Here is a 12,595-nt window from a genome sequence, read left to right on the forward strand (position 1 = left end):
TCATAAAAACGAATCGGAAAGCTCTACTGAACATTCAAAATAGAAATTATGCTACTTTCTGGATGACAGACACCTGCAGGAGTCCATCTGCATGTTTGCATGTAATTACTCCAATGCCTCGTGTCTTGTTAATAGACCAGATAAAGTAGTCAGAAATAACTTGATCCACTGTATGAGTAGAATGTGAACACATCGATCCAATGACAAATTGCTTGTTATATGAGCATTCAACACTGTTTGATTAGGTTAGGTGTTTGTGACCTACCTTAAAGGTGAATTGCTCGTTGAAAACGGGATTCAGCGTCTTCCGGTGGACCTTGGTCTCAAATTTCTTCTTCTTGTCTGGAAGAAGGTAGACCTTCACGTAGGGGTCAGAAGTACCACCCATATCCATGGCAGGCAATTCTGCTGCTTGGATGATCCCCACTATGAGCTATGAAGGGTCAAAAGTCAAAGTTAATGAGAACACGAGTAAGACCTTGAAGAGGAGAGTGGTCCGAACCATCATCCCACCACCATTCTGTAGACGCCTCTGTTATGTCATGTAAAAGTACTAGTGTTTATTGTAATGCTGTAATGACCAGATTCATATGAAGGCAATTGTTGCCCTTCTCACATGTGAGCCTTCAGAATATCTACTTATTTATATGAAACGCCACTGAGAGGTCAGTTATAGTTATGATGCTGAGGTGCGTCCTTCAGGCTAGGGCTACATTACTATTTAAACAGTCCCAGCATTAAGGAGGCGATGGGGTCAGGCCATGTCAAGCGTTGCGCTCCTGATCCCATCTCCCCATCAGCTTTGATAATTGATTGGCCGGCTGGCTGGGCTGAGGTCCTGATTGACCTGCCAGTCACCATATCCCCTGCATAGCCTCATGGGTCCTAGAGTCAGTCAATCAAGTTCCCATCAGCTTCCCATAAAATGCCCCGTCTCTGTGTCTACACAGGCACTCGGGCATAGAGATCTCTCTCTCTCCCTCCTCTCACCTTCTCTCTCACTCTGACCAGCTGTCAAACTCAGGTTGTGCTGCCACAGAAAGGACTGTAGCCAGAGATGAGCATTGCCAGTGTTTCTGGTTTAGATGGTGGCCATCAGAGAACCCTGTGATTGTTCTTTTGACAAAGGAGCTATATAGATTTTAATATCCTGTCAGGCTGTAGTATTGTTTGATTTTTGTTATTAAATGGTGGTGGGTTTCAGGTCCGGACAGTTTTATTGCTTCACATTGTCATCTTGGATGCAAAAAAAGGGACACGTTCTGACTTCAAGAAAGAAATGCCCCCATAAACAGTTCAAACACCAACACAATCAAACAGCAAAAGAAATGTCTGTATTTTGAAAGAAATGGTTGCAAGGTAGAAATGCTCCACAAATAATGCCCATTGCTCCCATAATCACTGACTCCATAGAGCATTGGCGAAAAATAAAAGCCCTTTTTATCTCCTTTATTAACCGACAGTTCTCAATTTTTGGTCATGCTGAAATATAACGATTAACATTGTGAGGACTGGAGAATTAGAATTTCAATAAATGTTGATGCAACATGATTTAACATTTCCTGCTTCTTGAGGGGAGAATATTGCTTAGATATCAGCTAGATTTTGACCCCCCAGTCAGACTTTGACAGGTTAGCAATGGCAAACTCAACATCGAGATAAGAAATAACCTGTAATATCCAATTATCTGTAAAGGTCAAGTTCACCCTCGAGAGCACCTCAACATAAGCCAATTTTAACACTTTTCTCAAGATACTTGATAATATTGCAATGAGGAGATCCTGTAGCTTAACTGGTAGAGCATAGAGGTGTAACAATAGATTGATATGGATTAATACATCGATCATATGGCTAACGATATGATGTATAGATGAAAAAAATCAATACCAGAGCCGTCGCTAGCCGAGAGGTGGATGACAATAGACAATGTATAATTTGCGCCCACAAAATTTTGCTAATGTGGCCGCAACTTTAGCCCCATTTCGCAATGTATCTTTCAGTGACATCGCTGTCAGTCTCACTGGAAGTTTGCGATACGCAAACATACACCATCTCTAAGTCTAAAAAGAAGTCTTTTGTAAGTAGCTCCTAGCTGTGAGTTAGATTGAATAGCTGTGGACAACAGTAGCAGTATGAGTCAGGGTGGATCTGTCTCTGGGTGTTTTGGACATAGATGGGGGGTGAAGAAATACTTAGTCCTGATGAGACTTTGGCCATAATAACCTTAAATCGCTCTGCAGGCTATGAAAACTTCGCACAGTTTGAAGAATCAAACTGATGCAGGGCATGCTGGAAGTAGATTCAGCTGTATAACTTCACCTCAGTTGGTGCAGTGCTCACAATCTCTCATCTGAAGTCTTTGAACTGTCATCTTAAATTACTGCTGCAATGGTTTTCAGAGAAAACAGTTTTTTAAAGGTGTTTGTTATTTGGCATAAACAGTGAGGGGTTTCTGTCCTTAAAATACCTGGGATGCATTAGAAAACAGGCCGTGATTGCAATGATTCACCTCAGTGAACGTGTATGGATTCGCAGTTCAATCCACAACCCTTTTTCTATCCTCATTAATAACATCGCCCTTATCTGCACCCTGTCTCTCCGTCTCCCCAAGGAGCCGCCCTGAATTCTGAGATATTGTGTTGTGTGGCTTTGTGACTGCCATGTTTTGTACTTTTCTATTTTTACCCTCTGGCTTTGCTCAGCAGCATTGGAAAGGTCCAGATTACCTTTAAACAAACCCAGAGTTTAGTTGAGCTCCCTGGAACCTTTCCCCTTTGGAAAGGGCAAGAGTTGCAGAAAAATCTCCCAGACCTCCGAGTCTCCCTGAAGCGATACTAGGCTTGATTTAAAGCCAGGCAGGAAAGAAGCACGCAGATTTCCTGCCGGCACGGAGGGTGGAGATACATGCTAGTGCGTCTGTCTGTTGGAGTGTGTGGGTCTATGGGTTGAATCTGGGTCAGGCTGATGTGGATTTCTCTGCAACTCTTGCTTTTTGGTCTGCTTTAAAGCTGAATATTAAGGGGGGAAAAACACTGGGGGAGTTCACTAAGAATGAATTGTGCCAGATGATGGCTTCATTGCCGTCTGCAATGTTTTACCTTCCGCAGACGTGTTTTGAAATACCGCACACAAAATTGGGGCATTTGTTTAGTGAATTGGCTCCTATGTTTTCATGCTACATTATATCCACATATTCTTATACCTCCTATGAAGACTTCAGTATTCATAGGAGGTATAAGAAGTAACTTTACCAGCTATTTGTAATATTTTTGTTATATGCCAAAAAAAAATAGAACAAATGCATTATCTTTAACATTTCATTTATGTTCTTAAAACTATGTTATGCATAAATTGAATGCATTACCAGTCATTTGCAGTCATTTTGTCATTTCATCACTACGCATACATTGACACCATACAAAGAAAAGGCTCCTGTGGTGGCAGTGCTTATAAAAGCTGTAATTTGTGCGTATGTGATGGTGGATAATCTGGCTCTTTCAGGTTTGTTGCTTTTTTCTGCTCAGCCTCGGTGTGAGACTATATGCACAGCTTCAATTATCTGTCACCCAGGATCTGACAAAAGGAAGCACATTCATTCTGGAAGTCACTTAGCTTTCAAGCTCAACAGCTTCTAAGAGGCGGCCAGTGAATTTCGGCTTAGCCTCGGAGTTGAAGACAAGCCAGCACCCTCATTCAGTCAGTGTGGAAGAAAGCCGATTCAAACACAAATCAAACTGCTGTGATGTGCCCTTGACATTCAGAGCATTTGGTGAGTTTACAGGATGATGGGCATTATTTCTTAAGTGCTAAGTCTGAATTCCTCTGGCTTTCAGAGATAGCGCTTAATAATAGAGCACAGCAATAAAAATGACTCTAAAAAGTGATTCATATTGTCAAAGTTCACTCTATCTTTGTGTTTTCAGTATGTTTTTTTTAAACACACACAGCTTATAGTGAGCATTCAATTATGTAAGAGTGACGCACTGAATAACCTTAGAGGAATGGCCATTATTTGAATGGAGCTGTTTACATTTTGACGGACAAACATGCTCTACTTACGAAGAAGACCTCACTAAACACCACACACAGTGACGGTGATTCAGAGACGGCCCCTTACCGTATTCTCTGTGAAATTGTAATCCATGGAGTACTGTAATTTGCCAAGTTTCTCTTCTTCCTTAGGCTCCACCTCTTTCTCTGTATCCGTCAGCCCTGTTTCCGCATCATCCTCATCCTTCAAGGCCTGAAGGAGACACCCACTAACAGTCAGTCCTGTCGGCCCAACGCTGGCGCTGCCCGATTGCCCTCGCCAGAGCGCCGGGCCAGCCCTGGACCAGCCTGCTCTTCAACCGCACCTCTATTAGGGGGGGAGCAAGCACTAAAACACCACAGCAATTAAGACCATGACATGCTTAGTGATGCACTAGACTAAGGCTGTGAACTCCTTTCGGTCTGCTATCGTGGAAAGTCGTGAAAAGAGTTGCAAGAAGATGAACTGAATGAGTGCAAGCAATTTAGATTGGTGGAAGGGGCAAGACTAGGGCTGGGGGGTATGATAATATATCGGCTATGCATATGTTACTGTATAATCTATTTTACAAATGACTTTAAATGATCCAATCATGCATTTTGTATTTTACAATTTTACATTGTACATAATAACACTGAGTTTGTGTTATATTATATTATATTATATTATATTATATTATATTATATTATATTATATTATATTATATTATGGCACAGTTGTTCACTTGATAGATTATAAAACGCTGTTTCTGCATACATGCCAGACTTGTTATTAAAAATCTTCTAATTAATCGCAATCTTCTTAACAATTAATGCATTACGCATCCATCAAAAATAAATAAATAAATAAATACAATTATTGTATGAAAAACATAAATTGATGGTCATGTAATATGTAAAACATTATAAGAAATGAAAAAAGGCACCAAAAAATATATATATATATTGTGTTATGGATACGGATACCTCCCAACCCTAGGCAAGATGAGCAGACAGATGTTCTTAAGAAATACATTGTACAATACATTGTCCTTTATGTTATTTCAGGCAGAACAATCTCTGGCATCAACAAATCAGTGGGGAAATGTTGTGGATGGTGTGGCAGTAGCTCCCTAGCTAGCCTGAGTCTAAGACGATGTGTTAAGGGGATGTCGAGGGAGGTTTGTTGTCGCTGAAAAGCATGCGATTGTCGAGGCAAACTCAACTCTCAGTTCATTCACTGTGAAATAGTTGCCTTTTGAAAGGGCAGTCTTGCTCATCGGTAAAGCATGCAGGGCATTCACGTTCTCAAGAAGAGTGCTCGTATAGTGACCCTCATTCTCTGTGACGTGATCTTCAACACACAGTGGCATTGTCATGACCCTTAGTTATTGGTGATAACCACCACACTCATGGAAGCTGTAAGCATCATGCCAGCAGAAGGTGTTGGTGGGAGGGATCATAATGTGTACAGGGCCTGTCTTATTAGTTGTTGGGTTACAAGTGTGAAAGCAAAAGGCTGAACAAAATTGATTTCTTGACTGTCTTATCTCCTTCTGAGGACCAGACTAGTCTCACAAGCACTTGTGTACTTCAATTCAACAAGCTTTTTGAGGAGCTTGTTAAGTGGTAAATTTAAAGGGATAGTTCACCCAGAAATCATTTATTCACCCTCACGTTGTTGCTCCAAACCTGTATGACTTTCTTTCTACAGCAGAACCCAAAAGGAGATGTTTAGCAGAACGTGCGAGCTGTTCTTTTCCTTATAATAAAAGCAGATGGGATTAAAGGCTATTAAGCCAAAAAAAAAAAAAAACACCAATGCTGAAAATCATGTTTTGAAAATCTTGCTTGACATATGTGACCCTGGATTACAAAACCAGTCATAAGTCGCACGGGTATATTTGTAGCAATAGCCAACAATACTTTGTATGGGTCAAAATTATGGATTTTTCTTATACCATTAGGATATTAAGTAAAGATCATGTTCCATGAAGATATTTTGCAAATTTACTACTATATATATATATATAAATAAAAAATACAAAAATGAGTGGATATGCATTGCTAAGGACTTCATTTGGACAACTTTAAAGGCAATTTTCCCAATATTTTGAATTTTTTGCTCCCTCAGATTCCAGATTTTCAAATAGTTGCATCTCGGCCAAATATTGTCCTATCCTAACAAACCATACATCAATGGAAAGCTTATTTATTCAGATGATCTATAAATCTCAATTTTTTAAAAAATTGACCCTTATGACTGGTTTTGTGGTCCATGGTCACATATTATGTTGTCACCATTCACTTTCATCGTATGGAAAACAGCAGTTAGGACATTCTGCTAAACATCTCCTTTTCTGTTCCAGACAGCTTTTGAACAACATGAAGGTGAGTAAATGAAGAAAGATTTTTAAGTTTTGGCTGAAATATCCCCTTAAATGATTCTTTTTAGAACTGTAAAATGATTAGAACATTAATAACACGAGTTGGTATTTTTTCAGCTGTGAGTGTCCTTTATCGATACTCTTTACATCTGAATGACAAAGATGATGTTTTAAAAACATTTCAGCCAATTAAAGATCAGTCTGGCCATCGTGTCTGAAAATTGCTTCTTGAACAAATTTGTCCTGCTAATGAGGTGGGTGCTGTTCTCCTTCAGGACATTTTTCAATTTTAGGTTCAAGTGGACCAGATGAGTACTGATAATTTGGCCAAGGGCAGTCAAACATGCCAAACGCATCACTAGCACTTAAGCAATCTGTACTTTGACAGTTTTCTCAGCCATTTGACTTTTTTTTTTTTAATTGGTAATTTCACTCAAGCAATTTCCATTTTCTTTTTTGGACCTCAAATGAGAAGCATGTTTACAATGAGAAATCAACGTGGTTCAGCCTTGCTGAAGCGTACCCAAGTGCATTTTTTCTCTTCATATATATGTGTATATGTAGACTTACACACATATATATTGTAGATATACATGTACTGTATGCATAGTTACATATATGTTACTCTACTAGAGTAAACCTGTTATCAAGAGGCTATTAAAAGTCATTGCAGCAGGCTATAGAAGATCCAACAGCAATTGGGAACCTACCGCCAGTGGCAATCCCGTAAAGTCATCAGACAAAACATAGATAAGGAGGACATGGAAGGAAGAGACACAAATTAAAACAACCACACACAAAGGTGACCACATGATTCTGGGCACACCAGGAGAAATGACTGCTGAGAAGCTCAAAGCTCCTCCTCCAATACAACAAAGATGTATGTTGTGTAGGACATTGTACTCAGGCATATTGCTCTGGATTGGTGTGTATCGTTCTAATATCTGTGCTAATTGACTAAATAAGAGTGAAGTTTCATTGACCTTTATTATTTAGCCAATTAGCACAGGTATTGGAATCTATATATGGGTGTTTCCTTGCTAAAAACAGCAGGTTAAATCAGCTGGTTTAAGTTTAGCTGGTTGTCTAACCTGGCTAAGATGGTCTTCAGCTGGTCTTCTAGTGACCCAAACCCCTTTAAAACTATCAAAGAGACCAGCCTAACCAGCTTTGCCAGGCTGGGAGACCAGCTAACCACCTTAGGCTGGTTTAAGTTGTTTTAATCAGCAGGGTTGTGTTTCAAAATATTGATATGCATTTCAATTGCTTTAGCTATTTCTTTTATCAGTTTGCATCCCATTTTGAGTGTACTAATACACAATGTTGGTGTGTAAACATCATATAGCAGCTATTGTATATCTGCTTTTCACCAAAAAGTATTCGCATTTAGTTTGACGCTGATAAACTGTGACATTCTGGAATGGCACACTGGGTTTTTAAAGAGTGTTCTTAATTATCTGTGTCTGTTCCTCTTCACTGTGCTTTGTGCTCGAAAATCAATGTCTCTAATTTGGGATCTGAGTGGTCTTGGCATGGTCTCAAAGCCAGTGTCCTTACACCGTGAATTAAGCTGACTTTGTCAATTATTCTGTTAGAAGTGTACTATTGCGAGCTTGTTAATGCAATTAGCATGCTAACTAGGGTTAAAGTGCCAGTGTTCCATATAATTTGTGTGTGTGTGGGATAAAGCGAGCTGCATTAATGTTCTTTCTCCTATTGTTTTCATTATCTACTGTCATTTCTCTGGGTTGATACCACTTCATAGCACAGTTAACCATATGCAGCACTACAAAGACTGTGAATTAGGCTTAAATGCAAGAAAAACAGAAAAAAAAACGCAATACTTTAATGAACCGTTAACATGCCCAGGTTTGCAGTCCTGCAATTAAAGTCAGCTGTGAAACAACATCATCAACAGATGATTCGATCTAGATTGAGTTGTCTTATGAATATTCTTAATTGGCACCATGCATTAATACAATAATACTTGAGGAAATAATTATTTCATGCAACTGCTGACGACTAAACAAGGCTAATCCAAAAGTAGTAACAAAAAGTTTTTACCTCGGTTTTGATACCGTCTTTGACGTCCATCATGTTGATGGCATTCTTGCCCTTGTCTTTGCCCTTTTTCTTGTTCTTCTTCTTGAATATCCACTTTTTGCAGATGCAGAAGCAGCAGGAAACAACTAGTACAACAGCAACAAATGCGATGGCGACAATGGCCCATGATGGCACTGTGCAGACAAAAACACAGAGAAAACTTATGTTTTTGTACTCACTCACTACACTACACTATCTTTTGAAGCCATATCATAGCTTTTTGTGAGGAACAGACTAAAATTGAAGTTGTCATTCAATAAAAAAACTGACTTTAAGATATTCCATTCACTGTATGGAAAAGAGAAGCCAGAACATTCTGTTAAGTTTCTCATTTTCTCTTACATAGAAGAAAGAAAAGCCATACAGGTTTCTAAAAACAAGAAAAACAGAATTTTAAATTTGAGGTAAACTATTCCTTTATTTAAGTAAATACAAGCTGCACTCGCATGACTGAAAATAGCTGTCCACTGACTTGACTGAGCTGAAGTGGTTCCAAAAAGCCATGTTGCTTTACGGTTCAATATCTTCCCAGAGCAACAAAGAAACGGAACGCGCTAGAAGTGAAAAGTTTCTGTCTGTTGGTTGACACTCTTTGATCAATTGCTAGAGACCTTCATGTCTGCCGGTCGCACGGGATTAACGATCTTCACTCAGACAGAGATGTTGCAACGCTCTAGTGAGAGTAATCAGCCAATTTAGCTGAAAACAGGAGCTGTTGGCATTCACAACTTGCCATTTGAGCACTCTTGGAAGACATTTTGAGCTTGACATTGTTAAAGCAATCACCCTCAGCACAGGATTTATTTGATTGTCAAGGACAGCGTGGAACTAAATAAACAGAATGAAAATACTCTGAAAAGTATGTTGTTTAATAACATTTGGACTTAATAAACAAAGATTTTTATGCACACTGACCAAATTGCTTAGCCTCTAAAAACTTGTTTTAAAAAAATATATATATTTGTGAGCAATTTACATCCATACAGCATAGTGATGGACTTGTAACCCAAAAAAGCATTTCCTCTTGTGGTCATGACTTTATAAATACAGCTCCAAACTCCAGCGAGCGCTGTCAGGGGAGGACAATCGAGCTTCTCAGCTTTTCGACAAGATTAACAGCCTCCTGCCAAGAGAAAGAGCGACGCCTCTATACAGCAGGGCTAAAACTGCATGCGTCAACAGAGCACGAGCACCAGATACAAGAATGTCAGTTTCCGAGACTCAATAGAAGCTTCCTCCCCGAACCGACATTTGCTAGGAATAATTGGTAGACAGATGTGGTGGAAGAATCTTGCCTTCAGAGACTCGTACAGTAATTACGGCTTTTGCGCACAACACAACAAACACCTGGCAACCGAATGGCAACTTTCAGGGAAGCAGATTTCTTCAGAAAAAAAGCCGATTTTTCCACTCCAGATTTGAATGCGCTTGATTTGCTCTGGGACAAGGCAGAGTCAAGGACTGTATAAATAATGCCAGGCTCCAGTGAACGAAACATCTTGTATTCATCATTTGGGAAACATGCAAGCACTCCAACATGTTATGGCACATCTCAAGAAACCCGTCAAGGTCATATTTCACCTCAAAATTGAAAGAAAGAAAGAAAGAAAGAAAGAAATATATATATATATATATTTTGCTATGTGTTAATGAGAATTCTAATTAAAACTCTCTCTAAATCTATTCTCATGGAAATTTGTGGGTTGAATGTGCTTAACTATCCTCAAAATAATGTCACAATGAAATCATAGAAGATATGTAAAATAGACTTCATATAATATTGTTATTTTTCTAATAAGAGACACAATTTAATTTATTTTATAATATATATAAAATTCATATAATTTATTTTACTTTTTTCTTCGAATATTGGGTAAAATGTGATCTGTTTTTCTTGAGATTCATCCATTTTAAATTTGAAATGAAATTTCAGCCAGATCAGTTGGCATTTAGAACATGTCCAATATCCTGACAGTTTTTTTTCTCTCTAAATGTCCTCAATTTGAAACATCTTTTGTTTGTCTCATCATGGTGGGAAGACTTTATATTTGATTTGGCAGTAGAGAAACATTAAAATGAATGCTGCATCTCTGTCTCCCAGGAGGGTTTAGACTTGCTACCACAGGACACATTTCCCAAAGCCAGGTCCAAAAGGAGAGAGAACGGGGAAGATAAAGAGTGTGTGTGTGAGAGAGAAAGAAAAATCAATTGGCTGTTGACAAAATCGATAAGCACTCTTCTCTGAGGAAAAACAGTGAGTGATAGTCTAAAGTAACTTTGGGATCATCAGCCCACGGCCTCAACTTCACTGTGGGGTAATGGAGGTGACGATCCTCCACTTTTTTCCTTTGTTTTTTCCTTCCTAGCATGACACCCTTCACTGGTCTGCTTCAGTGCATTCATTTATGAATGAGTGAATGAATGAATGAATGAATGAAAACAAAACAAAACAAAACAAAACAAAACAAAACAAAACAAAAAACAAAACAAAAAACAAATTGGTTTAGCTTATGGACAGACATACCTTCCCAGATGGTTCATTCAAAATTAAGAGCAATTAACTGGGATCCTGGTTTCTCTCAAATGCTTTAGTACACTTATTTCAAATGCACCAAAATATTACTATTTTAAAACCCACTGATTGGTTCAATAGCTGAGTTTTGCTCATTAAACATAATATTTTGGCATGGTGTGAAACTTGAAAAGGAAAAAAAAAAAGAACATATGAAAAAACAACAACAACAAAAACTCTCACCAGGCTTTCAAAAAGCTTTTTCCAAAGCCCTGTCATTTCAACCCTATTCAAACAGAGGAGAATCTGTCAGCCATCTTAAAGGCCACTCTTATTGCTCAGTTGCCCCATCTTCTTTGAAAGCTTGCGGCTTAGACCATAATTGCTCCTGTAGCTTGTCTAGCATCAGACCCCTGATTCATACCTGTTAAAACCTGCTCTTCGGCCCTCACTCTTTTCTCCACCACTAGCCTGAATATCAGCCCGCTAGGGGAATAAAGAGCCCCTTTCATCTCTATGCCTCCTCTAGCACAACCCCTGCCACATGGGACTCAAACTGCACAAAGCATTGAGCCGTCCTAGGTTTAGACCATCCAGGGCTCCATCAGGTCTCTTGGAATACTATCATTATTAGACGTGTCTCGACAGCTATGTCATGGAAGATTGTATTGCTGCGTTTCATTCAATGGCCTGTTGAATGCCATGTGAAATCGGACTTTCAACTTGGAAAATCAGTCAGTCCACAAGTCGCAGATTTTGCAGAGATAAGTGTACATTATGTAACACGACAATGTTGACACCCAGATGTAGACAACTTACAAACTTTCACTTTTAAGCTGAAAGAAATATGAAGTTGGAATACGACTTTGAATGGAATGCAGCAAAATCCCACCCCCCTGCAGAATTCAACCCCCTTCCTCAAAGAGATTCTATTGACTGAAAGAATGTACACAGCTTTCCGTTTAAAGTTGAATATTGAAAGTTTGAAATTCGGACTTGGAGCTGAATGGAATCTAGTGTAATTGGTGTTTGATTAGAAATCCTATTGTGTACTTTTTTAACTATGTAAATATGACAATATTGCTGTATTATATCCAACTTATTTTGCAACACAGAAGTAAGCTTATTTGTGTAAATGTATACGATTTTGATTCATTATCCACTATAGGTAAATAACTTGAAGAATAATAAAAATGCAGTAAGCAGTAAACGTATTTGTGCTACAAACCAGTGTGCTTTTGAATACGATAATAAATTAAAATAATATTATAAGAAATACCAGTTTGCAGTATCTAAATGCAGTATCAAATGAGCTGTTGTAGCTGTTTATACATCTAAAATAAGCCTCACACATTCAATTTACAAATGGCTGTGTCTGTTCTTATGTTAAAAAAAAATGGTGGATACAGTAAACATATTGTATACTAATTCATACAATTAAACATGTTTCACATGAAACTGGAAATTTTGATTATTTAGGAGAAGATACTGTGAAAACGAGAGATTAAAAACCTCTTCGATCCAAGTGGCACGGGGTACTGCGAAGGGACTAAATCTCGCATGACAGCGGCAAGCTCATATTAAA

At 38.7% G+C, this 12,595-nt stretch overlaps 2 protein-coding genes across 6 annotated transcripts in view; one reads left to right on the plus strand and one right to left on the minus strand.

Moving 5' to 3' along the window:
- Positions 1-12,595, plus strand: part of LOC127510966 (fish-egg lectin-like) — a 736,337-nt gene that overhangs the window by 157,236 nt on the left and 566,506 nt on the right. The window lies entirely within an intron of this gene.
- Positions 1-12,595, minus strand: part of syt1a (synaptotagmin Ia) — a 206,109-nt gene that overhangs the window by 15,552 nt on the left and 177,962 nt on the right. For 4 of the 5 annotated variants that reach the window (XM_051891163.1, XM_051891162.1, XM_051891160.1 and 1 more), the window contains 3 exons: positions 8,460-8,632; positions 4,118-4,243; positions 266-433 (listed from right to left, as the gene is read on the minus strand). In XM_051891163.1, coding sequence (XP_051747123.1) covers positions 266-433; positions 4,118-4,243; positions 8,460-8,632 — 467 coding nt within the window. The remainder of the gene's footprint in view (positions 1-265; positions 434-4,117; positions 4,244-8,459; positions 8,633-12,595) is intronic. The other variant, XM_051891164.1, reaches the window with a different exon arrangement.

Source organism: Ctenopharyngodon idella, chromosome 4 (genome assembly GCF_019924925.1).
Source record: "Ctenopharyngodon idella isolate HZGC_01 chromosome 4, HZGC01, whole genome shotgun sequence".
NCBI classification, from domain to species: Eukaryota; Metazoa; Chordata; class Actinopteri; order Cypriniformes; family Xenocyprididae; genus Ctenopharyngodon; species Ctenopharyngodon idella.